The 27616-nt window shown below is 42.9% G+C and overlaps 1 protein-coding gene across 2 annotated transcripts in view; it reads left to right on the top strand.

Annotated features, from left to right (window-relative positions):
- Positions 1-27102, top strand: part of RASGRP1 (RAS guanyl releasing protein 1) — an 82254-nt gene extending 55152 nt beyond the window's left edge. Inside the window, exons 6-17 of one of the 2 annotated variants that reach the window (XM_032343240.1) lie at positions 1670-1823; positions 5117-5290; positions 6380-6496; positions 8817-9092; positions 10615-10695; positions 12016-12120; positions 12876-12985; positions 13637-13781; positions 14513-14549; positions 15462-15614; positions 17017-17402; positions 25202-27102. In XM_032343240.1, coding sequence (XP_032199131.1) covers positions 1670-1823; positions 5117-5290; positions 6380-6496; positions 8817-9092; positions 10615-10695; positions 12016-12120; positions 12876-12985; positions 13637-13781; positions 14513-14549; positions 15462-15614; positions 17017-17402; positions 25202-25336 — 1873 coding nt within the window. In that variant the 3' untranslated portion in view covers positions 25337-27102. The remainder of the gene's footprint in view (positions 1-1669; positions 1824-5116; positions 5291-6379; positions 6497-8816; positions 9093-10614; positions 10696-12015; positions 12121-12875; positions 12986-13636; positions 13782-14512; positions 14550-15461; positions 15615-17016; positions 17403-25201) is intronic. The other variant, XM_032343241.1, reaches the window with a different exon arrangement.
- The last annotated feature ends 514 nt before the right edge of the window (positions 27103-27616 follow it).

Here is a 27616-nt window from a genome sequence, read left to right as displayed (position 1 = left end):
AAAAAAAAAAGTCCCAGTGAAGAAGAAATCAGGTAGCGAGATAGTGACTAAAATGTATCCAGATCATGAGAAACTGAAAGTACCACCCCTAGAAGCTTCCTTGGCAGCTACAGCCTGGGGGAAGGGACTGCTGAGAAATGGATTGAGTGGTGGGTTTCTAATCTATGGGGATGTCTACAAGAGACACTTAGGACTTGCAGAGATGGGAAGGTTCACGGGAATAGTTCAGATTATTCCTTGGATTTCTTATCTATGATATTGGTGCCCTGGGCCTTTCCTAATTTTGAGAGAGAATGGTCACAGCTAAAAGTTTTTTGCAACATGACTGCTTTATTTTGCAATGCTAGAGATCCCTAGGACATAGAATTCTAGGATTGAAGCATATCCTAGAGATCATGTCATGCAACATCCGGGAAACCAAAGGCTTGGCAAGGTCGTCTGGGGTCACACAGCGGCAGAGCAGAAGCTGGACTCAGGCAGCCCTCCGTGCACTGAGCCACAGCCCCACAGAAATGACTTCAGAATCACACTGAATTGTCCTGGGTACCGCTCTGTGGATGCCAGTTTGGATCCCCTGTACTTCTCTGCTTAGAATTTGCAACTTGAAAGATAAAAGAAAATTTCAAAGTAACAGTGTTCTTATTTTAAAGCTGTAGAACCTGGGGCACGGGGCAGTTCTCAGACCCCGATCTCCTTGTCCTAGGGTGTCCCTAGCTGACTGTCGTCTCCCAAGATTTTCCGTGGTATATTCTTAAGGAAGCAGTCAGTGGGATATTGTCCGACCAAATATACCAAATATACTTGAGAAATAATGAGTTCATCTTCCCTTTGTTTTCCCATGTTTTCCCTGTAACATGTTATAACATATACAGGCTACAGAATTTGTAACCTTTCCCAAACTCACTTGACCACAGAACCCTTTGTCAAGGGACAAGTTTCTCATCAATACCAGTTTGGGAAACAGATCTGTACCCTGCTACCTCTCAAAATGCTGTTTCCTTTTGCTTCCTTAGTGAAGGAAATTGAAACTAAGAAACACATGGGTCATGTGTTTTTAAGAAAATGTGGGGGCAGAGGGCACTCTAGAGTTAGCTAGCCTTCCTCGGTCATTTCCTCCGCTGGGAAAATTTGAGGAAAGTGCCCCAAGTCTGCCCAGAGTGATGACATGTTCCTACACGATTCCCTGCATCATGGCTTCTCATCTCTCTGGTTTTCTGTGCTCTCCTGGCATGAAAGCTGCCCTACCACCTTGAGATAGAGTCCCCATCACCCTCCTAAGAAAGAAGGAACCCACAGAAGGCAGGGAGAGAGCAGAGATGCCAGGTGCTAGACAAAGGAGAGCAAGGACCAAAGGCCAGAAACTGTGACCCGTGCCTGAGACTGTTTTTCCCATGGCCTTAAAGTAAAAACATTTTACCCAAGTCTCACGATGTGTTCAGAAGGTTCACTGAAAACCAGCAAGGCTTTCCTACTTGGTGCCATAGGACCAAAAAAAAAAAAAAAGTGATTGGGGGAAACCATTTAATGCTTTGTTTGGGCCGAGGAAAGTTAGCTAATTAATGGTGCTTTGTATCTCCTTGTGGGAAATGTGCATGAATTTACTTGAATTAAAAAAGTAATTTTGATTTACTTTTCCCCATCTTCTCCCTTTCATGTTTACTTACAAAAGCAATGCCCGTGACTGGTCCCGGAAACTGACTCAAAGGATAAAATCAAATACCAGCAAGAAACGTAAAGTTTCCCTGCTCTTTGACCATCTGGAACCAGAGGAGCTGTCAGAGCACCTCACCTACCTGGAGTTCAAGTCTTTCCGGAGGATATCCGTATGTATTTAAGGAGCAGAAGAACTTCCCTGGGTTATTTCAGAAAATGAGAGAAATTCAGTGGCCCGTCTACCCTGGATCTCCCCTTAGGGATGGTCGACTTTCTCATCAGACTTAGTGCAGTCTGGAAAATGAGTACACTAGAATTTTCTTTGTAGCTGGGCTGTGCTCTCCTCCCATCCTCCGTGCCACCCCACCACTCACGTGCCAGTACTGTGGGCACATGGGACACCCTGCACACAGACACACACACGTGTGCATACAGCATACACACCCTCACACAGACACACCTTACCCTCATAACCATTAAGCTTCCAGATTTTTTTTTTTAATTTTCCTTATAAAAAAAAAATAGGGATATGACTTCTCAGAGTTTTATTGGAAGAGGCTTTGAATGGCTCAGGGAAATCCTAAAATAAAGTAGATGCTAATGGTCTAGCCAAGAATATACCTAAGTTCTTGAAGTAGTGCCGACCGGGCCCAGCAATCACCCATGATTCTAGATCTAAACCAGGCTGCCCCAAACCTTGCTCCTTAAAACTCTGTATGTGATACCCAAAAGAACTTGTCAACATGTCAGATCAACAGACCCCCACTGGCCAGTGGGCTTACCTGAGAAGTGACACCCTTAGCCCACTCAGGGCCCACCCCTCCCAGAGGTACATACAAGCTTCAGCTTTATCTAAAAATCTCTAAAATCTCTAAAAATCTCTAAAAATCGAGCGTAGCTAGCTGTTGGATGTGTTTCTTGGAATGAGCTGGGTTCCCCAGTTGAGGGGATGGGTGCTGCTCAGAAAGGGGCCTAAACAAAGTCACTCAGCTCATCGCAGTCAGAGCTGAGGCTGGAGTCATATGCCTCCTGATCACTCAGCTCCAGTCTGTATGTGGAAGAAGGACAAACCAGTTTCAGAGTTTATCTTTTCTCCCGTGATGTTGACGTCGTCCTGTTTCTCACAGTGGTCGGGCTCTTTGACATTGACCCCCCCTACCCCCAGCTCCCATGTGGAAACAAGCCACCAAGCGTTAATCCCCACCAGCACTCCAGGGTTCCCCCACTTCCCCCCCCCCCAACACGGTACTCCCAAACAAAACCACAGGCCCCTATTAGGAAGCTCCACCCGGGGAGTTTCCATCTGGCAGTGCTGCTCCCGTCACAGGGTAGGACACTGAAAAGAGCCCTTGAGCACACAGCGGTGAGCCATGTGGGGGCCCAGCAGGCAGGGCGGCTCCTGCAGCCTCCAGGAGGCTCAGCTCCGCAAAAGCGGGAGTGAGGATCCCGGAGCACTAGGACTAGGCACTAGTGCTCCCCCACCGGTGGAGGCCGTGCTCCATTTGCCAATGAAAACGTCCATTTGAACTTTCTTCTGGGCGGCATCATCCCCTCCTAGGAGAGGATTTGGGTGGGTGGGTGGGGGATTTTTTCATTTTCCTACACGGTTCTAAACAGTTTCCCCAAATATGTTCCTTCAGTGTAGTTGGAGGGAAATTTCTGTCTGCTGTGAACAGAGTGACATTTTATATTTTCTGCTAATTATAGGCCTTATTATAGTACTGATTCTAAAAACTAAGTGGTTTTGATGTTTTATTTACAGTGGGAGGGGTATATCCATGTATTCACTGGAGAAAGTCATGGGAGCTTTCCCTCGGAACCAGGAAGATTGCTTACGTGTCCTTCTTGAGTCATTTTTGCTCATATTTTTCCACCCAGCAGCAATCACTGGCTCCCTCATGTCTGATTTCAAAGGGGGCGGGTGGTTCAGAAGCAGAGAGCTTGAAAGAGCTGAGAAACCGCACCAAAAGCTCCCTCCCCCCCATCAGATGGCTCCTCCCGCTTGCTTGTACCACTTGAACAGGGGATCATCAGGGAGAGGGATGAGGTGGCTGTAATCCGTGCTTAGCCAGTGACCTGCCCAGACAGCTCCCCTTTCACAGGAGCTGACCATGGCCAGCCCTGGTCAGAGTCATTGTCCAGTTGGAAAACTCTGGTCACTACACAATAGCTAACCACACGGCCTTTGCTCCAGCTGGTGAGTCAAAGGGAATCCAAACAGGTTTGTTGTCACTTGAGGTTGATTATCCTGTCAGTGCCACCTCACATGTGCAGCACTCTGAAAAGTGCTTTCAGACATTGTTATGTTCATAACAGTTCCGTGACTTAGGGCAGAATTTATGATCCCACTTTCAAGAAAACAGGTGCGGGTACACGGGGTGGGGGGAGAGCGAGAGAGGGGAGATTTTTTCCCTTTAACTTCAGCGGCAGAACTCAAACTAGTATAGATAGATATTCCTCAATGTACGATGGGTTTATTGGGCCATAAACCCATTGTAGGTTGAAAATATCACAAGTTGAAGACGCTTTAACACTTCCAACCTGCCAGCATCATACACAGCTCAGCCTAGCCCACCTTCAGTGCGCTCAGAACACTAACATTAGGGGCACCTGGGTGACTCAGTGGGTTAAGCCTCTGCCTTTGGCTCAGGTCATGATCTCGAGGTCCTCAGATCAAGACCCACGTCGAGCTCTGCTCAGCGGGAAGCCTGCTTCCCCCCCCACCCCGCCTGCCTCTCTGCCTACTTGTGATCTTGTGTGTCAAATAAATAAATCTTAAAAAAAAATTAGTGTACAGTTGGGCAGAATCATCTGTTGAAAAGCCTATCTGTAATAAAATGTTGAGTATCTCCTATGATTTACTAATACTGTACTGAAAGTGAAAAAGTTTATAGGAGTACAGGATGGTTGTAGGCATATCAGTTGTTTATCCTTGTGATCACATGGCTGCCTGGGAGCCACAGCTCGCTGCCCGGCATCACGAGTTTTGCACTGCATATGGCTAGTCTGGGAAAAGATCCAGATTCAAAATTCAAAGTATGGTTTCTTACAAATGCATATGGCTTTTGCAACATTGTACAATTTAAAAATCCCGAAAAAAAAAATCCTAAGTCAAACCATTCTAGTCAGAGACTGTCTATACTGAGATTTCTCTTCTATATTGTATTCCGTAGAAGGGCCAGTATCATTATTGACTGAGAATACAGTATTTGGATTAACTAGTGTGTGGACACATCCACTTGGGCCTGATGGCTTTTGATGTAGAGAAACCATGCTTTGGGTAGCATAAGAAAGATTTCCTTCCCACCATTCTCATCAGCCAAGTGGAAGACTTGCAAGAGGGGGGCCACAAAGTCCTCAGCCCCATAGCATCAACTGAACCGTCCGCAGAGCAGAAGTGTTGTGCCTCTCGGATCTCCCAGATGACCAGAGGGCCAGTCCTGATGGGTTTCTTTTTCCCTAGTTCTCCGACTATCAGAATTACCTCGTGAATAGCTGTGTGAAGGAGAATCCCACCATGGAGCGGTCCATTGCCCTGTGTAACGGCATCTCCCAGTGGGTACAACTGATGGTTCTCAGCCGCCCCACCCCGCAGCTCCGGGCAGAAGTCTTCATCAAGTTCATCCAGGTGGCTCAGGTCAGTGACTAGATTAAGAATTTGACCCCTATGAGGCAAAGCCTCCCCCCCCCCCCCCCGCCAGCCAGTCTGTCTGTTAGAGCTGCTTTCCCCTCCCAAACCACAGTGGAATTTATATGATGTCAACTGTCCCAGATTTAGATAAGGTGACATTTCTATTTCCCACATAAGAACAATATGGTGAGGACCATGCTGATTATCTCAGGGGTTGGGATACACTTTTACATCTGTTTAGATCTTTAAAAAAATATTTTTACTATTTTTTAATTTAAAGTAATCTCTACCCCCAATGTGGGACTCAAACTCACTACCCCAAGATCAAGTCACACGCTCTTCTGACTGAGCCAGCCAGGTGTCCCAAGTTTCTGTTTAGATCCTTTAACATATTCAGAAGATGCTTCCCAGCCCACATTGTTTCCCCAAATCTGGCCCACATGGCAAAGGCAGTCTCCCAGGTCTTAACGGGCCTGGACCACCTCAGTTGTCTTAGCCCTTTGAGCCCATATTGTGTTGAATGGCTGCGTTTAACGTATGAACATGGCAGAGTTTAAGCATCCAATGAGAGGAAAACAAATTCTAGCTCCTCTCTCCCAGTGACTGTCCTGCATAGGCACTGGCATGACATAAGAGAATAAGACAAAGTCTCTGTCCTTAAAAATAAAAGTCTGGTTATTTGAGATGAAGAATATAGAATATTATTACCTCTAGATGGTCAAGACCAATGTTTCTCAAAGTTTGGTACATGGGCCACTTGCTCTGTTATTAACTGAGGATTTAACCTAAGTTCAGCCCCACATATCAGGAATCAGAATAGCTGCACTGAGATCCAGAAATCGGCGTTAAGCAAGTATGCTGGGTGGTTCTTAGAAACAGTGACGTAGAGGATGGCCCGCGGAACTAGTGCAACAAAGGAAGGAGATGTGCCACCTTGCTAGATACGGTCTGAAGTTAAGCCTACAGGGGAAAATAGAAAACCCCAACACCTGACTGCTAGGCTTTGACCAGTATTAGGAAGACTAGCAGTGCAGAGCGGAGAGGTGTGTAACTGACATGTGCATTAACTACGTTCATCTCTTTTCTGTGTCACAGAAGCTCCACCAGCTACAGAACTTCAATACGCTGATGGCTGTGATAGGTGGACTCTGTCACAGCTCAATCTCCAGGCTCAAGGAGACAAGTTCGCATGTCCCGCACGAAATCAATAAGGTCAGTGTCACTGCTTCCTTCCCCCAGGCCCTCTTAGCAGCCTTCCCAGGACCAGCCTCAACACTTATTAAGAGGCAACCAGAAGGCATTTCCAAACCATATCACCCTTTGTTAACTAACTAGGCAAAATACTGGAGAGGCAAACCCCCGCAAAAACCCACAGGATGGGAATATCCCAGGTCTGAGAGTGACTGTAATTCAGTCTGACCTCAGTGTCACTGCACGTGTCCCTGTGGGTCAGTTGAAAAAATGTGTGCCTCTCTCTGGTACGCCCACAAATATTCAGAGTCATGGTCTTTAATATCAACTCCCTTGATCCCGCAACTTGTTCCAAAATGGTTTCCTAAAAGAGTGGTTGGGTGGACCGTAGTTCAGTTTGTATGTAAGTGACACATGAGAAACTTACCTCTCCAGATCTCTTGGAGAATGACATTCCAGACAGTTGAATTTTCCCAGAGTTGAAAACGAGCTTTTCAGGTGCCATTTTGTACTGGTGTTTTATTGAGGAATATTTCTCTTAAATGCCTTATGCACTTTTCTCAGTTCTTTAGATTTTACAGAATAGGCTTTAGTCTTTTATAACATAGGGCTGTTATTATGAATACAAACCACTAAGATACACTGAAGATAGAAATGCAGTTATGTATGGTATGGATTAGCTAACAGCTCTGCTCTTTGAGCATTTTCATCTCACATGAGGACCTACCAGCCCTCCCTTACTAATCATAAGGTATGGAAGGGGCTCCCATGACGACAGACTAGCAGCAAAAATGAGATAGTTCTGCTCCCTTTGGGAGGTGAAATAAACTACTAATCATAACCCCCTAGGTCCCCCACCTGCCCTCCTGTGCTGCACAGAGGCTCCTCTTTGGGAGACATGTCTGTGTACCATTGTCCTGTCATTCCCAGCTGTTCAGCCTACTCTTGGGAAGTCTCGGATTCATCATCCCCTGCTCTCACCATCCTGAGTTCTGGGGATGCTTCCCTACCATCCCCCTTCCAGGTCCCTACTAGTTCTGGTGAAACTTAGTGGAACCTTCAAAAATACTGTCCATGTCTCAGAAGTGACCGAGGGAGACAGTTCTGGAGATGAACATGCCCTCGCGTCACCTCACTGGCAAGATGGAGCCTGCTCTCTCCAGCGTGGTGCCCCCACAGCAGTGCTTCCGTGTCTGAAGCTCCTTGACCATCAGGGCAGTCTGCACAGCCCATTAGTGAGGCCAGAAGCAAAGCAAGAACCTCCTTCTCCTCTAGTAGTTTATTTCACCTCCCAAAGGGAGCAGAACTATCTCATTTTTGCTGCTAGTCTGTCGTCATGGGAGCCGCTTCCACACTTCACGCTCACGGGCACTGTTTGCTGAGAGGTAAATGGGAAGGAGGCTCTTGCCCACTCACAGTGATTGAGGGGAGCTCACTCCAAGCCTCAAATCTGTCACTGAAGAGAAATGGTACTTGTTAGGCCACAAGAATTTCCAGCAGCATTTAGAAGTTATTTTGTGCTCTAACATGATCGGTGGACAGTCTTGGCCTCCCCATCTTTGCATCTGAGGAAGCTGTTCGTCTTGCATGAGGACTGGGGTTCTGCGAACTGCTTGCTCACTTGAACCAGGCATGTTTGTGGAGCACCCGGAGCTGGCTACTCCCTATACATGCTCGTGAGCAGCCGTGCCCCTTTCAGGGCTGGGGCAGGGCGTGGGCTCTCGGGAAGAGCTCCCTAGGCCTTCTGCCTGGTCTTCCTGCATGCCCTCTGCTGGGAATAGGTCTCCGGTGCAGGGTTTCAGTCTGTGAATGGAGTAGCATGGGCTTCCTCTGACTTAGGCCCATCTGAGAATCCCGGAGATAAAGCCCGCAGAGCATGTGTGGACCGCTGAAACCCCACAGCTTCCCCCCTGTCTGCAGTAGTCAGCACTTCCAACGGCATACTTCACTTGTGTCTCTGGAAGCATGCAGAAGATACTAGGGAGGGAACAGCATGGCTCGGGGATAGAGATCAGAGGGACATTTACTACGTACTATATATTCTTGTGCCTTTTTAGTTTCCATCTCAGGTTTGTATTTTTAAAAAACTAGCATAAAATGGTAAGACTGCACTTAAAATTTTTCAGTTACATAGTATAATCAAGTAAAGCATACCTTGTGTTTGTAGATGCACTCTGACACTTGAAAGAAACCAGAGTTTTAACTTGGGAGTCACAGTCTGCAGGTGAATCAGGTCCTGCCCCATTCAGGATGGGGTGAAATCATGGGAGGAGTTGAGAGTATTGCAGACAACAGACGCTGCCTGGTGGGTACCTGTGACTGGGTGTCTTCTATTTTGTAGGTTCTGGGTGAGATGACCGAGCTGCTGTCCTCCTGTAGAAACTATGACAACTACCGGCGAGCCTATGGGGAGTGCACCCAATTTAAGATCCCCATTCTGGGGGTGCACCTCAAGGATCTCATCTCTCTGTACGAAGCCATGCCCGACTATCTGGAAGATGGGAAGGTCAACGTTCACAAGCTGCTGGCCCTTTACAATCATATCAGTGAACTGGTCCAGCTGCAAGAGGTGGCCCCACCCTTGGAGGCCAACAAGGACTTGGTGCACCTGCTGACGGTGAGGTTCCCATAGGAGGCAGATACTAAGGATGAGCTGTATGCCACCCACCACTCCCTGCAGCCTCACAGATACTAGCTCAGTTAATAAAAACTCTCGGAAATAGATACTATGATGGTCACCATTTTATGGATAGGGATACTGAGGCACAAAGGTTTAATTGGTCAGGGTACCCCACATGATTAAGCAGCAGAACCTGGATTCAGACCCAAGTAGTGGAACTCCAGAGGCTGTGCTTATGAACAGTATGCCCTTAGGACTTCTAAAACTGTTTCCCACCCCTCTGCAAAAGCAATCAACTCTCTGGGAGGAGCCGATAGCAAATTAGGACCTAGGCTTTGTAAGAGATGGAGTACACATATTCTCATTTAAAAAAGAGTAAGGCAGTGAGGAAAAAATAAAAAAGGAGGCATTCAAGGCAAGAATAAGTGAACATTTATGGTACAGGGACCAGGATTTGCGCTTTGGGTCCACAGTGAGATCAGATGAGGTCCCTTCCAGACCCACAATTCTGTAGTTCACCAGCTGTGCGACTATGGGCATGTAATTCTAAATCTGTTACCTTTTCTGTAAATCAGAGATCAGTCTCTGGGATAACTTGTAACTTCTTTCAGTTCTAAAATTACACAATTCTTAATCTGCACTTTCATAGAGTGGCATAATTATTAGAACCTCTTCTGCCCTTACAGGATAATTCCAAGAGCTCCACGGTTCACATCCTAGCCCTTTTGGCAGTTGGCCAGGTGACCATGGCAGGTCTTGGCCATAGACGTCACCTGTGAAGATATACCGATCTTAACTTTTTTGAATCACAAAATCACATGATGAAAACTGTTAACATTCTTCCCAGAAAAATATACATGAGTTCTAGACCTCTTGAAGTCATCCACAGGCTCTAGGTTAAGATTATTATTATTTTTTAAAGATCATTTATTTGTTTATTTGACAGAGAGAGAGATCACAAGTAGACAGAGAGGCAGGCAGAGAGAGGGAAAGAGAGGAGGAAACAGGCTCCCCGCTGAGCAGAGAGCCCGATGCAAGACTCGATCCCAGGACCCTGAGATCATGACCTGAGCCAAAGGCAGAGGCTTAACCCACTGAGCCACCCAGGCACCCAAGAATAAGATTATTTTTAAGAACTCTCCCTTCTAGATTTTATGGTGTTAAGATACATGAAACTGATTAACTCTTAATATCATTTAATACCTGTTATCACTTAAACTGGGTCCGGCTGTAGAGAACAAGTGAGGTGGGACCATCTGACCAGATAGAGCCTTTTGCCTAAGCTCTAAAGGCTTAGATATTATATTTTAAAAGAGGACATCTTGATATTTCCCCACAATTTAAAAACATTTTAACAAGGAGCTAATGCTAGCCCAATACAGTAGTGTTACACCCCCCCAAACTTTGTGACTTGTAAAAACAAGCTATTAGAATGGCCTAGAAGAGTAAAGAAACACATCAGCCATGGGACAGACAAACGGCATCCTAGCAAGTAACTGTGTTCTGCTTTGACCTGCAGCTGTCTTTAGATCTCTACTATACTGAAGATGAAATCTATGAGCTTTCCTATGCTCGGGAACCAAGGAACCACAAAGCCCCAGTGAGTTGTGCATTTTTACGCTAAGATTACTGCATGTAACACGTACTTTACAAGCTGCTCATCGAGACCATCATCTTAAGGAACATATTTATCCAGTTTAATAAGTATTAGGTTTCCACTACGTGCCCAACCTTGTGCTAGGAACAGAGCTTCAACATATGATTCAGTAGTTCCTGACCATAGTGAGCCTGTCGTCTGCCTGAAGGGATGAGACAGATATGGGAACGGTAAACGCACATGTGCCCTAAGCACATCCCAGTGAGTGGCTGGTGATTTACCAAATAGAGAAGGGAGAGTCGTTGGCCATAGTGACCTCTCCTTCCTATTTATTATAGAGTACCCCGGATCAGTTGTTTCTTTTCTCTGATTTGTTGATAAGCATATACATCCCAACTAGGAATGACCAATCATCCTATATTCATCTGGGTCAGAAAGAGCAGTCTGCTGGGGCCTTTGACCTCTTGTGCGGAGGAGTCCTCATAACCGCAGTCCAGGCGCTGCCTGGTAGGACCCTTACAGGTTGTCTGGCCTGCCTCTCCTCCAGGCAGGTGAGAATTTCAGCCTTCTTTCCGAAGGATGGGTATCCACCACCCCACCCTCCAGTCTCCTGCGAAGCTTCTCAGCCCCCAACCATGTGGTACTCAAGCAGGGAGGTACCCGTGCATAAGTAATCCAGTTTCTCTGTTCAGGTGGCCAGATTTCATTGCCTCTACACAGAAAAATCACATTCTAGCTCCTACTGTAATGAAAGCTCTTCACTGAAAATAGTTGGCAGTTTGTTTTCAGGGCGTTAGAGGGCATTTCACTGGAAAGGGTACATTCTCCGATGTTTGGTAAAGATTTTTATAGGGGCAAGTCTCATGTTAAGAATGGATTCCATCGCAGCTTGTCCAGGTCTTAGACCTCTCCTTCTGTCATCCTGCCTTTGTTTCAGCTATTTTTCTCCTCATCTACGTCTGTTAGTAAGTAGAGAACAGAGAGAAAATTTAAAGGAGCCATTGTACTTTTGCTGATAGCTCTGACAAAAGGTTTAATGCAGAGGGAATGGAGAATTTTGAGTTACCTCAAAATTGTCAATGTCAAATAGACATATATTTGAATATATATGAGGGGCACTTAGTCAGCTGTGAAGCACACTTGTATTGGCCACAATGACAGCTGGGAGATTTCAATTCCATGTGGGCTTTCAGCAGCTTGCCCCTGTGCCCTGCACAGAGTGGGCAATTGTCCGCAGTGCGGCCATGAGGTAGTGGGAAAGGAAGGAGCTGTACGTTGTACTACATTCTAGTCATGGGGATTTCTCTGAATATTTCATTTCAGCCACTAACACCCTCAAAACCACCAGTAGTAGTGGACTGGGCCTCTGGAGTATCTCCCAAACCGGACCCAAAGACCATAAGCAAACACGTACAGAGGATGGTGGATGTAAGTACAGCTATGTCTCAGCAGACAAAGCAAGGCACAGCCTGGCTTAGCTTTATGGGGGGCAGGGGAGGCACACCCACAATGGCAGAAACACAAAGGTGGGAAACCTGAAACCTGTTCCTAAGGAGCACAGGGAGCTGCTTCTCATACTGTGCCTGCAGGACAGCTCACAGGTTACATTTTGCAAACACACTCGGGCCTCATGTTGGGGGGAGGTGTGCTGTCTCTTGAAGACCTAGTTAGGAGGGCATATATTTAAAGGCTGGCAGTTGATTTGTGAGACAGAGAGGCATTAGAAAAGGTTTGAGTAAGGATAATAAGGAGAATCTCATACTGAAAATTTGGGGCCTCTCTATTGTCTTCACTAATCCTGTTGAGGAGGGAGTACATCCTTTTGGGTCTCTATATTCATCCTTGTGGACCAATCCTGGGTAGTAACAGAAAAGTGAGAGCCACAGAACCACGAGCAGTGGAGGACTAAGGGGGAAGGAGCACTTCCACTGGGCTCTTGGCAGCAGCACTGGAAGAGGGGCAGAGCAGAGGGAGAGCAGCCCCTGTAAGCTCCCAGCCCCCGCAGACACGGGCCCAGGGCAGACCTGCCACGTGCCCCAGTGCTTCTCTGCGGTTTTGGGATCACGTCTCCTCGTTCTCTCATTCAGGCTGAGGAGAGGCTTTTGTCAGATATTCCAGCCCCAGAGAGAAATGAATGGTTTTGCTTTGGTAATCACCAAAGAAACTCCTTTTTTCCCCCACAGTCTGTCTTCAAGAACTATGATCATGACCAGGATGGATATATTTCTCAGGAAGAGTTTGAAAAGATTGCTGCCAGTTTTCCCTTTTCCTTCTGTGTGATGGACAAAGATAGGTGAGCGTTTGTGAACGGGAACAGGAGGCTCCTGGTGCTGAGGAGCGAGCACCACACGAATGGCTGTCTGGTGTTGGTTCGGACCACCAAAGACCATGAAAAATAAAAGTGTTTTAAATGCGTCAGAATTGAAGGTTTCAAAAATCTGTCAGTTAAGGAATAGTCAACTATAAATTAAGAAAACCTTTAGTGTTCCTTCTTGCTTGATCCACAGATTAAGAGAAACAATTATTTAATACTGTGCCCATTACTTTTCGGAAGGTTACACAAGCTCTATATTGGATCTCTGTATAAGATCAAAGGATGGCTGGTGGGCTCCAGTTATGTGTCAGGTACGGTCTAAAGTCAGAAACCACAGCATAAGGCACTTCTCTCCCTTACAGTTTCCATGTCTTTTTTGAGTGTTCAAATTGGCTAGGAAAACTTACTTTAGCCAAGGAACATCTCTGTAGAAATGACTCTTGCCATCTTATCTCCTAATGACGTGCTATCTACGCATCCCTACGGAAAAGCAGGGCTCATGGAGACAATCCCCAGTACTACGTACTATACCTACCAAAGAAGGGTAAAAACAGAGATGAGTTTCTAAGGCTAGAAGCCACTCTCATTACCCCAGACCCCACTTACACCTTGTCTGTCCCTTGCTGGCAGGGAAGGCCTCATCAGCAGAGACGAAATCACAGCCTACTTCATGAGGGCCAGCTCAATCTATTCCAAACTGGGCCTGGGCTTTCCTCACAACTTTCAAGAGACCACCTACCTGAAACCTACTTTCTGTGACAACTGTGCTGGATTTGTAAGTAGTTGTTTGAATGCTTGAGGCTGAACTGGGGGTGGGGTATGAGACAATTTAAATGATTAAGCCAGGCAGAGACCTTACCACCCTTATCAACCATCCCAGCTTAGAGCCTAAGCAAACACCTGGAATAAGCTCATTCTCAAATGCATGGCTTTTACTTGAACTCCTCTACCATTTCTCCCAAACTGATTTCTTCCTTTGGTCCACGGGCCTGGGACAAATGGTAAGAAATGTTGAACTGCGGATATATTTTTTAAAGTAATTATAGTCATATTTTGTTGGTATTGTAAGAGAAAAGAAGTATGAGACATCCCTGCCCACTCCCCTTCAAAAGGAACTGCTTTAAGAAGTCATGTGGCTCTGCTCCTCTCTGACCTCCCACCCTGGATCTCCCAGTCCATGACCCCAGGATTCTGCATGCTTGTTCTTGGTTTGGAGTCCTGAGAAAGTGGTTAGTTCTTTGACTCATCTACTTCAGGCCTCAGGAAGGCCTCTTAAGTCCATGCTAGTGAGTTCTTGAGAATTTTTTACTTTGATCAGCACAAACTCTTCCTATTTGCAATTTAAGGTCAGGAGAGTTAAGATGGGGAAGATAAAGGAGATTTCCTTCCCACCTGAGGAAGAGAACACAATGAGGGAAAATAAAGAATGGATGCCACTGTGTAGCCTCATACTGGACAGATGAATGGTCGCCGGTACACTCTAACCATATCTTGTCTGTCTCATAGCTCTGGGGAGTGATCAAACAAGGATATCGATGTAAAGGTAAGGCTCAGTTTTGTCTACTGTGTTGTTTTCCCTGGTCTCAGAGGCTCTCCTAATAAAGCATTTTTTACCAGAGGAGTTGTCCACTGAATCCACAACTTCTCAGCACAGCTCCCAGCCTCATTCCCGAACTGGTTTCCCTAGAGCACCCACTGAAAGTGACTGCCACCACAGAGAAGAGGAATGGCTGAGCGACCAGTTATGAAGCTCCCCGACCCTTGCACGGTCCTCTCTCTGTGTGGGCTGTCCTGGAAACAGGGATGGTGGGTCTCCAAAGAAAGGCACTTTGGGAAAAGAAGTTATTTACCAAAGGCCGTCGTCAGCTTTTCTCTCTCTCTCTTTTTTAAGATTTCATTTATTTATTTGACAGAAAGAGGGCGATTACAAGCAGGCAGAGAGACAGACAGAGAGAGTGGGAAGCAGGCTTCCCGCCGAGCGGGGAACCTGATGCGGGACTCGATCCCAGGACCCTGGGACCATGACCTGAGCCGAAGGCAGAGGCTTTATTTAACCCACTGAGCCACCCAGGTGCCCCTCAGCTTTTCTCTTATCAGTAGATTCCTCTGGACCTAACTGTCCTTCCTTATAACTAGAAAAATTCAGGAGTGAAGGAGAGGAGATTTTTATGGCGAGGAAGAAAGAGTAAGATGTAAGAGCTACGAGCCTCCAGGGGGTCTCTGTAAAGTAGGCAGTGTATGTAGGATGACTAAGAAACCACTTCTCTCCAAGATAGTGGGTGCTGCTTCTGATTCTGAGACTCATGATGAGAAGACTACTAGGTGCATAAGGAGTAGGAGGTGGCAACTCCAGACTAGGACAGGCGTGTGTGACAGGACAGCACTGCACAAACATGGTTTTGAGAGTCTGGAGAAGAAAGCGAAAGACTTCCTGACCAGAATGTCTTGTCCACAGACTGCGGGATGAACTGCCACAAACAATGCAAAGATCTGGTGGTGTTTGAATGCAAGAAGCGAGCCAAGAACCCAGCAGCCCCCACAGAGAACAGCCCTGGTGGAGGACCAACATCTAGCCTTTACCCACTGGGAGCCAAAGACCTGCTCCATGGTAAGTAGGCACAGAGAACACTTATCTTGGAAAATGAAGTGGGAAGGATAAAGTTTTTGGGGAGCAAAGATTACCTCTGTCCTTCTCCCTCTTAGTAAAAACCACCGCAGATACATTTCAAGAATTACATATCACTTTTGGTGACCACAGTTCTGTCACATAAAATACAAATGTGGCAGAGAGCAGCACAAAAGTCAGGTTGTAAAATGGGAAATTAAAAAAAAAGAAAAAAATCACCCTAACACTCCCCCAAAATATAGGGTTGTTATTTTAGGGTAAATAATTTAAATATTCTGATACTTGAAACAGTATAATTACAATTTTGAGCTTTACTTGGGTAAATACTTCAAGTCAATTTATGTTCCCCTGCGGAAAAATTAAGTACGATCCTTATAAGGTTTCTAGTATTAAAACTACTGGTTTAAATTATAACTGTCATTTGGACAACTTTTTGTTGTCCAGAAGCCATTTTGATTACACCAATCCAGTATCTTGGCTATAAAGTTTAGTAATGAAAAATATGTAACATTTTAATAGAAATGCATGTTTCTTAAAAAACACTTTGTTTCATTTTCCCCAATCCTGGAAGGTAACCTTTTTATCCTCATTAAATGAAAAAGGCTAAACAGAATCTAAAATCTATTTATAAATGTGTTCCAAACAGCCCAGAATTACTGTTGAGTCTTCGTAAAACAATAAATTTAGATGATCAGTAGTCTACCTTACAGCCTACCAATCATCTCAAATATATCCACTCTTTACTTTTCCAAGAAATTATTCCTAATGGTCAATATTCAGGCTGGGTCCTGGGCAAGGGTGCTGGGCAAGGGTGCTGGTTGAAAGAAGAAAACCAGAATGATTCTCTCTCCTTTTACCAATTAGTATCATACTAAGGGTAATACATTTTAAGACATATTTCCACAAAGCTGGAACTTTAACTCTCACAGTTAAGCCACGTCGACTGTACAAATAGATCCCAAAGAAAATTCGTACCAGCTCCTGGAGGCCACCTGCATGAGGACCAAAATTTGAATGCTGAGAGCTACCACATTCCAATGTCCACAGCAAACCTGCATGGACCATTTCTCTCTAGAGCACTGAAGCAGGGCCTCACTTCAGCTAATCTACAGAAACCAAAATCTTCTAGGCAACCTTTGTGCATATAGAAAAATGTCCTGTCCTCAAAGTAGATGTAGCCTGGCACCAGTGGCCGTGGCTTCACCAGCAAAAGCCCCTGGACTTCAGGCCCCTTCACTCCCTGAAGAGGGTGCCTGAAAAGGAATCCACTTTGGACCCATGGAACTCCTATAGCAACAAAAAGGGTCTCAGTTGAAAGTAATAGGTCAATCCTGAGTCTGCTTTTCTGAGATAGAGTACTAATACGTCATGTATCTTTCTACAGCTCCTGAGGAAGGACCTTTCACATTCCCTAATGGGGAGACTGTGGAACACAGTGAGGAAAGTAAAGATCGGACCATCATGCTCATGGGAGTGTCCTCACAGAAGATTTCTGTTCGGCTAAAGAGAACTGTTGCCCACAAGGCCACCCAGACAGAATCACTGCCTTGGCTTGGCACTGAGGCCCCCTCCAGTTCCTTTAGGCTGTCCTCTCCAAGGAAGACAGCCCAGGATACTCTCTATGTGCTTCCAAGTCCCACATCTCCATGCCCCAGCCCCGTCTTGATCAGAAAGCGGGCTTTCGTCAAGTGGGAAAACAAAGAATCCCTCATAAAGTCAAAGGAGGATCTCCGTCATCTCAGACCTCCAACCTACCAAGAGCTGGAACAGGTATCTTCCTTTTCTTTTCTTTTAGACTCAGAGAAGTGGGGTTAAACCAGGGAAGAATATGTAAGCTAAAAATTCCAACCAGGTTGTATACTAGGCTCCCTACTGCCCTTTGAAAGTGTTGGTGCCGGGACGCAAAGTCTGTTCAAAGTAGATGCTTTGAGGAATAAACTAGTTTCTACTGATCAGCTTTACGGTGCTGACACCACACCCTTTTTTTCTAAATGAAACTCAAACACATCGAAGAATGTGCAAATCTTCTATATGCATTAGACAGTATCTGGCAAGTGCATATAAACAGCTGTATATAATCTATAAACAACTATAGAAGCTGCTTTTTCTTCTGTGCAGCTTACAATGTCCTAATTATAAGGGGCCCCATAAAGGCATTATAAAAAAGTTTATCAAGAAAAGAAGAAGAACACAAATTTGGGAATATGGCTCCAAGGTTAGAGAAAAGGGCATAATGAAAGAGGAGGACAGGAAAGGGGACAATAGGCAGTTGCCCAAATAATTCTGTAGGGAAAATTACTAATGTACTTTTTGTTTGGCGTACAGGGCTCTTGGTGAGTCCTGGCTCAGATGGTTTCCTACCAATGATAGGGAAGCTCAGATCCACTTCATCATAGATTTTTCTAAAATGTCAAGGTTAACAGTGTGTTAGCAGTACAAACAGAAAACCAACAACCACCTAGCTAGGATTCGTTAAATAATTCAACATACTACATAGTGAAATTGCCCAAAATGGCCTCAGAATTCCCTGCGTTTTTCTTAGTGTTGTACCTTCCCCGTCAGACTCCTAGAAACTGAAATACAGAAATAGTTGAAGAAACAAGTGAGATAATACATGTGAAACTCTTGGTTTGGTGCCTGGAACAAAGAACATAATAGTAGGAGGAACATAGGAAAAAAGAACAAATTTTCTTGATGAAAGGTATTCTCTGGCTCAGAGTGTGTGTTTTTGGTTTTTTTTTTTTTTTTTTTAAAGACCTGCTTTAAGAAGTCAATCAGAAGGTGACAAAATGTGGATTACACAAAGCCCTTTCTCTTCAGGTGTAGAAACTGCCAAAGGCAACTTATAAGAACTCATCTTGGGGACACAGATTTGTGATTCTAATCTCAGAGATACTGTGCCTGGCTTAGTCCTCTGTAAAATACAAGGCCAGGAGTCCATGCTCTCTATGGTTTGCTCCAGATCTTGAATAATTACTCTGTTATCATGGAACGCATTTACCTAGCACATAGCAATCCAGATAATTTCCATTAAGAAACAACTCATATTACCCAGAAACTGCTTACCACTGCAGGGAGGGAGTAATCAATATGGTATAATGTAAGAACACCAGATTCATAGACGGGAGACATCATCATGGCAAGGGGAGTTGTATCTTTTTACTCTCCCCTTTTATTTACAACAAACTGGTTATTCATAACCAAAAAAAGTGACCTCATGGAACACGCAGGGGATCTATACCTGCCTGTGCCCAGAAACGAGGGGGGAGCCTGCTCCACCCTATCTTGTCATGATCAGGCAAGAGCAACCCTGGAAAGTGTAAACCAGGTCAGACATGCTGGAAAGATACACAAGCTTGGGAGGTCCCACCAGCTGGAGCACCATGGGAGTGGAGCCAGACCACGTAGAGTTCGGGGGCAGACGCCGAGGAGAATCTTAGGACTCAGCCTCCCTCCCCAGGATGACACTGCAATGCACTGGCTTCCTCCCTCACAGAGGACAGGGAAAGCAAAAGTGGTGAGTGACTGCCCCCCTGACAGCACAGGCTACAGCTGGAGGGACCCATTTCTCTCCAGCAGCAAAAGGATTATATACAGCTGTTTATATGCACTTGCCAGATACTGTCTAATGCATAAGGAGGGACGTCCAGGACTGCGGGAAGGAAGGGAAAGAAGCAGATACAAGAATAACAAAAGGCAAAAGGAACACATCCTTCCTCTCCCCACTGCCCCCCACCTTGGGGTTTCAGGTTTGCCCATGGACCTCTGGGAGTACCCCCACTTGAGGATCCCCCTATCATGCTATGGGCAGCCCTCCACCTCTGCCACCAGCACTCTAGACACCAGCTTTTTTAATGCACACTCCCAAGTGCAGCACCAGAGCCAGCTAAGGTAAAAAGAAACCCAAAACTTAGCTATATTATGTGGCCACCCTATGAAAACTGAAAGAACTTTAACTGTCAGTCTCTTGAATGGTAACAAAGTAAACAACTTAGAGAGGTATATGCTACTTCAAATACGATGGCAGAGGCACATTTCATGGGACACTATGGAAACTCACGTATCACAGAAAAGAATTTCAGCAACCAAACTCAAAGGCATGGAATATTGGGGTCTAACTGATAAATTCAAAATAGCTGTTATGAAGAGATTCAACAAGCTACAAGAAACACTCAGGTAATTCAGTGAACTAAGGAATAAAATTAATGAACAGAAGGAGTTCTTTGTCAAAAAGACTGAAATTTTTAAAGAACCAAATTCTAGAGCTGAAGAATTCAATGAGATAAAGAATGTACTAGAAAGTTTAGGAAATAAGGCCGATCAAGGAAAGAACTAGCAACTTAGAAATGACTGTGAAGAGGCAAAAAAAACCAAAGGATTTTAAAAAAGTGAAGAAACCCTATAAGAGCTATCATTATGATGGAAAAAATATAGAAGGAAAAAGGAGCAGAAAGCATATTTAGAGAAATAATAGCTTAGAATTTCCCAAACCTGGAGAAGAAATTGGAGCATACACAAGTCCAAGAAACTAATGGACCACCCAGTTATTGTTACTTTTAAAGATTTTATTTGAGCGAAAGAACGAGAAAGAGCATGAATGGTGCAGAAGGGCAGAGGGACAAACAGGTTCCCTAAGGAGCAGGGAGCCCAAAGCACGGTTCAACCCCAGGGACCCTGGGATCATGATCTGAGCTGAAAGCAGATGCTCAACCGACTGAGCCACCCAGGTGCCACCCGATTATAATGCAATTGTCAAAAGCCAATGAGAAAGGATCTTAAAAATTGGGGAAAAAAAGGAAAACTATGAAGGAACCCCATTAGCTCTCAGCAGGTTTCTCAGCAGAAATTCTATAGGCCATGAGAGAGTGAAATGACAAAGTATTAAAACTGCCAGCTCAGAGTACGTCATCCAATAGTCACCTTTCAGATATGAATGTGAAATAAAGGCTTTCTCAGACAAAAACTGAAAGCGCTCACCACTGCTAGACCTGCCTTGCATGAAATGCTGAAAGTAGTTCTTCAAGCTGAAATGAAAACATGCTAAATAGTGACATAAAAGCTAATGAAAGTACACAATACATCAGCAATGATAAGAAACAAGCAGAATCAGAAAGCTAGCTATATTAGAATGCGGTGTTCAACCTCTTAATTGTAGGAGAAAGGCCTTAGGAAAGGAACATTAAAAGGTAACTATAGCTACTATAATTTCTCAATGAATTCACAGCATAAAAAGATAAATTATAATGTCAAAAATATAAAAGGGGGGGCGCCTGGGTGGCTCAGTGGGTTAAAGCCTCTGCCTTCAGCTCAGGTCATGATCCCAGGGTCCTGGGATAGAGCCCCGCATCAGGCTCTCTGCTCAGCGGGGAGCCTCCCCCCGCCCCTGCCTGCCTCTCTGCCTACTTGTGATCTCTGTCAAATAAATAAAATCTTTAAATATATATATATATATAATATATATATAATATTTATATATAAATATTATATATATGGGAAGGAATAATATTTATAATAATAATATAAATAAATATAATGTAATATAAATATAATAATATTTTTTTATATATATATGGGAAGGAATAAAAGAGTGGAGACAGCACTTTATCTTTGGTCACCTATAAAGTTTCAAGATAAAAAGGACTATTTTAATTATGAGATGTTTTACATGTAAGCCGCATGATAATCACAAAGCAAAAAGAATGAAATCTTGCCATTTGCAATGAAGTAGATGGCACTTGAAGATACTATGCTAAGCAAAGTCAGTCAGAAAAAGACAAATACCATATGATTTCACTCCTACGTGGAATTTAAGGAAAACAGAGAGGGAGGCAAACCATTAGAGACCCTTAACTATAGGAGACAAACGGATAGTTGTTGGAGGCAAGGAGGGTTGAAGTGAGTGAGTGATGGGCCTTGAGAGCACTGGATGTAAGGAGCACTGGGTCTTGTATGCAACTGATGAATCACTAAATTCTACCTCTAAAACTAATAATACAATATATGTTAGTTAAATTGAAGTAAAAATTTTTAGGAGGCTCAACTCACTATGGAAAATCACACTTTAGAAGGGTAAGCAGAAACAGAGGGAAAAGGAGATATAAAACAACCAGAAGGCAAGTAAGATGAATAAGATGGCAGTGGTATGTCCTTACATAACAGTAATCATGCTTTAAAAAAAAAAAGGATTGGTTTCACCAGTCAAAAGGCACAGAGCGGCTGGATGGATTAAAAAAAGACCAATTCTGTGCTGCCACAGGAAACTCATTTCGACTCTCAAGACACACACTGGCTCAAAGTAAAGGGATGGAAGAGGATATTCCATGCAAATAGAAGTCCAAAGAAAATGGAGCATAGCCATACTTAAGTCAAACAGATTTAAAGCCACAAATGTTAACAAGAGACAAACAAGGTCTTTATATAATGGTAAAAGGCTCGATACATCAACATATTACATCAGCAAGATATAACAGTTGTAACATATATGCAACCAACATTGGGCTTCACTGGTGCAATCTACCAAACAGTCAAAGAAGAATTAACGCCAATCCTTCTCAAACTCTTCCAAAAAATTGAGGAGGGAACACTTCCAAGATATACAATATATAATGAGGGAACCTCATTATATACCATGACCAAGTATGATTTATCCCCTGGATGCAAGCATAAACAAATATACACAACTCAATGAATGTAATACATCACATTAGTAAAACAAAAGAAAAATCACATGATCATCACAATAGAGGCAGAAAAGGCATTTGACAAAATACAACACCTTTTTTTTTTTTTAAAAGATTTTATTTATTTGACAGAGAGATCACAAGGGCAGAGAGGCAGGCAGAAAGAGAGAGGAAGGGAAGCAGACTCCCTGCCAAGCAGAGAGCCCGATGCGGGGCTCGATCCCAGGACCCTGAGATCATGACCTGAGCCTAAGGAAGAGGCTTAACCCACTGAGCCACCCAGGTGCCCCAAATACAACACCCTTTCAAAATAAAAAAACAAAAAAACATTGGATATAGAAGGAACATACTTCCACATAATAAGGGCCCGAAATGACAAACCCATAGCTAATAATATACTTAGTGGGAAAAAAGTTAAAACTTTTTCTCAAGATCAGAAACTAGACTTAAGGAGGCTTACTCTCATCACTCTTACTCAACACATTACTAGAAATCTTAGCTAGAGTGATTAAGCAAGACAAAGAAACAGCATCCAAATCAGGAAAGAAGTGTAAGTATCTACAGATGATGAGTCTGCATATATAAAATTGCCAAAACCACCAAAACACTGTTTGAACCAATCAAAAATTTAGGTATAGCTGCAGGCTACCAAATCAACATACAGAAATCAGCTGCATTTCTACACACTAAGGATGAAATATCTGAAAAAGAAATAGAACAATCCTATTCACAATAGCACCAAAAGCAATGAAATACTGGGAATGTATCTGACCAAAGAAGTGAAAGAAACAAATGAAAAGGTATCTCATGTTCATGACCCAAAGAATTGTTAAAATGTCCATACTTCCCAAGGCCATCTACAGATTTAATGCAATCTATTAAAATACCAATGGCATTCTTTTATAGAAACAGGAAAAAAGCAACCCTAAAATCTGTGTGGAACCACAAAAGAACACAGGTAAAGATATCAGACTTCCTGATTTCAAAGTATACTCAAAGCTATGGTAATAAAATCAGTATGGTACTCAGACAAAAACACAAAGGCCAAAGGAAGAATAGAGAGTGCAGAATCACACCTTGCTTATACAGTGAGATAATATAAGGGTACCAAGGGCACCCAAGGTGGAACGGATAGTCTCTTCAACCAAGAGACTAAATCAAACTTAAAAGTTTTTGCACAGCAAAAGAATTAACACAATAAAAAAGAAATATACAGAATAGGAGAAGATTTTTGCAAACCATAAACCGGATTAAGGGTTATAACCAAATTATGTAAAGAATTCATACAACTTAATGGCAACAAAATCTGATTTTAAAATGGACAGAAGAGTAAAGAGACATTTTTCTAACGAACACATACAAATGGCCAACAGGTATATAAAAAAGATGCTCGGTACCGCTAATCAAGGAAATGCAAATCAAAACACAATGAGCTATCAACTCACACGTGTTAGAATCGTTAGCATCAAGAAAACAAGAGAGCAAATGCTTGCTAGGATGTGCTGAAAAGGGAAACCCTATGCCCTGTTGGTGAAAATGCAAACTGGTGCAGCCACTATGGGACACAGCATGGAGTGTGTAGCAGAACTATCATATTATCCAGCAGTTCCACTTCTGGGTAATTAGCTGAAGAACATAAAAATACTAACTCAAAAAGATACCCTCCCATGTTCACTGCAGCATTACTTACAATAGCCAAAATAAGGAAACAACCCAAGTGTCTATACCTCATCAATGAATGGACAACAAAAATGTATATATACACACACATATACACAATGGAGTATCATTCAGCCATGAGAAGGGAATTTGCAACAACATGGATGGACCTCAAACACATTATGCTAAGTGACACAAGGCAGAGCAAGACACGTACTGTATGACATCACTTATATATGGAATTTTAAAAAGCCAAACTTACAAAAACAGATTAAAATGGTAGTTACAGGGCACCTGGGTGGCTCAGTTGGTTAAGTGTCTGCCGTCAGCTCAAGTCACGATCCCCAAATCCTGGGATGGAGTCCTGCTTCACCCTCTGTCTCTGCCCTTTCCCCCAGTTTGTGTTCTCTCTCGCTCATTCTCTTTCTCTCAAATAAAACCTTTAAAAAATGAAAATAAAAAATAAAGTGGTAGTTACCAGGGAAAGGACAGGAAGTACAGACGTTGTTTAACGGTACCAACTTACAAGTGGTAAATAAGCCTGAAAGATATGATGCATGGTACAATGAATGTAGATAATACTGAATTATCATCCTCAAAGCTGCTGAGTCCAGAACTTAAATTAAAAAGGATAATATAACAATGAAAGGTATTGATTGTCTTTATAATGGCAGTATTACAACATACCACAGTAACATGCTGTACATCTTAAATTTATACTATGTCACAGGTTAGACATAATTCAGTTTAAAAACCGCAATAGCCTGGAAGTCAACTGCTCAGAAAATTAGATAATTAAATCCCAGTTTAGGGGGTAGGATAAAATTCTTTATCAAAGGAGTCCATTAGTTTTCAGTGATTTGTGGGGGGGGGGGGGACTGAAGACTCAAAGAACTGTAATATTTGTGACAGTATTCTGAGTCACTGTTTTCATACCTCAGAACTGAGGTCTCTCGCTATACAGCATTCAAAGGTTTTATATCCCCCTCTTATGGTTTATTCTGCCTGCTAGCCATCTTTGATATGATAACAAAAACTGCTGTTTGCACATGCTCACTTGATATTTAACTTGTTATTTTCTATTCAGAGCAAAATAAATGTCTTGAAAATAGTTTTTAATTCTCAGCCACAGTGAACAGAAAATGCCAATCAAGTGTAGTACTTCCAATATTGCAAATGATTTGCTATTCATTGCTGCTTTATTAACATACCTCATCTCCTTCCCTTTAGGAAATAAATACCCTGAAAGCAGATAATGATGCTCTAAAGATCCAACTGAAATATGCACAGAAGAAAATAGAAACCCTCCAACTTGCAAGCAAAAATCATGTCTTAGCTCAAATGGATCACAGTGACTGTTCTTAGCCCGGAAACTGAAGGATCACAATGTGTAGAGGAATGTATCAGAGATCTCTTAAGTAAAATGAGTAACACAAACACCTGGGGAACCTTAGATCAACCAGTTATATAAAAAGGGTACTTTAAAACAGAAAAGCAAGTTACCCTTTTTTTACTTAGAAGACTCCTAATGAGTGAAACTGTCTTCAGTCAGTGAATCAATGGGTAGGAAAGCTGAAGAATGCAGAATTTTTGCCATTCACACCATAAACATTTTTTTCCCCCTGGGACTAATACCAATAGCTTGATAAATACATGACCAAGATTTCTGACAAGGTTTTTTCTCCTATGTGGCCTGTGTAGCTACTACTACTTCCTCAGAACTAAAATCCCTGGAAAATCAATTTGCTTCCTTCTGTGGGTTTTCTTTGAACTGAAGGATTTATTTTGTTCCATCCAAAGCTTGCTTACAATGGGAAGATACTCACGTTCCCAAAAGAGATTCACTTCCTCTGTATTTCAGCATTCTTTTCAAATCTGGTTCCCACTTCACTACCTCAGATATCTAATCAATTAGCCTTCTACCATTCCTTCCTCACTAGGCTCATACTCACATGAGGATATCTCACAGTTTTAGTCTCACAGTCATAAGTAGGCAAACTAAAAACCTGGAAACATAGCTAATACCACCTAATACATGACTGACCAGGTAGCTATTTTTACTGCCAACATGGTATTTGTCCTTGTATATCTACACTGGATAGAATTAGGAATTTATGGCTTTTTGAAAGAGTCCGTTTAACTTTTCATGTGCCATCTTTATCTTTTTTTCTTTGAAGTAACTACTTTGAACTGATTTTGTGCTGTACTGTCTTCACTATTAATATTATTTAGAAATAAGCTAGTTGGATGAGAGGCTTCAATAAGACCTGAGAGCGTGTATATGTGTATATATTATGTGTATATAATATCAAGCATGCATGTGACTTGGAATTTTGTTTCTTCCTTTATAAAATATGGAAATGAATTAAACAACTTTGTCATTTACCCAAATCCACAAATATAAAGTTAGCTTGTTACAGGATACATAAATTGCTCACAATGTAAAATGTACTGTTAAGCAAAATTACAATTAAGAGTCCTATGAGTTTTTTTATTAATGAAGGTTAAGGATAAACGGGCTCAGTTAGTTGTCTGGACAACTGTTTACAAACTGCCGATCTATAAAATTTATCACACTCTTGATTTCTCTAAAAAGTTCATATAATCATTTTCTTTTTAAGCGGAACTTACCTTCCATACTTGGAAAACTTGGTACCAAGCCGACTTGAAATTCATATGCAAGCTGACCAACTGCCAAGAACATAATCTCAACAATTAAAAGGTTGAAACCTAAAGCCAGCAACACCAAATCTTATTCAGAATACAAAGTATATATACAGTGTAACTTCCTTGGAGGAGTCAGATCATTTGAGAAGTTTCTTTGATGAAAGACCAGTTTCCATTTGCATACTTCCTTGTACTGAGCTTTAGTGACAAAACTAGTGAGTAGCTTTCAGTTAGTGTTTTAAAGAATTACTTTACACACAAATTTACCCTTTCCTAATTCCAAACTCAGAAATCCCCATAGCAGGCTGCTTAGGTCCATCACCTGGTATACAAGTTAAGATGTACTTTGTCCATATAAGTAGCAAATGTGAATTTATGATAATCTCTAAAATTCATGTTCTTCATTATTATTCTTTTCCTCTGATACAGACCAAAGGTGGTACAGCACAATTTCTTTATAAACAGAGACATGTGACACAAATTTTTTCATTCTCCTTACCCTCCATCCAAAATACAGACTTAAGGTTAATTCCTGTGTACATAATCTATAATTCTAGAATTCCAAAGGTCAGAGCTCCCTTAATCAGTTAAATTAATACGGCTAGAGGGTCTCAAGCACTCCAAGAATTTACCACTGAAATGGATAGAAAGCAATAGTTTTATCACAACTTTTTGCAGTCCAGCAAGGGCAAAAGACGAATAGCGTGTAAGTTAATATTTGCACTAGCTACATGGGATTAGTAGTATCTACAGAAATAATCTGGAAAAAAATGGTCAAGCCTAGGATACACATTTTTCTGTCTTATACGGACTGGACTTGAAATAAGTTTGTGCTATATTTATCCATCAAAACAAGGACAAATCTTGTTTTGTCAACAGCAACATCACTTCTCATTTTCTTTGGTAACTGACTTGCCTTTTTACTGACCATTTGTGAATTTCTGTCTAAGGATTATAATATAAAAGAAATGCAAGGAA

The sequence above is a fragment of the Mustela erminea genome, chromosome 5, assembly GCF_009829155.1.
Source record: "Mustela erminea isolate mMusErm1 chromosome 5, mMusErm1.Pri, whole genome shotgun sequence".
In the NCBI taxonomy this organism is placed as follows: domain Eukaryota; kingdom Metazoa; phylum Chordata; class Mammalia; order Carnivora; family Mustelidae; genus Mustela; species Mustela erminea.
This window is presented reverse-complemented; position numbering and strand designations above follow the sequence as displayed.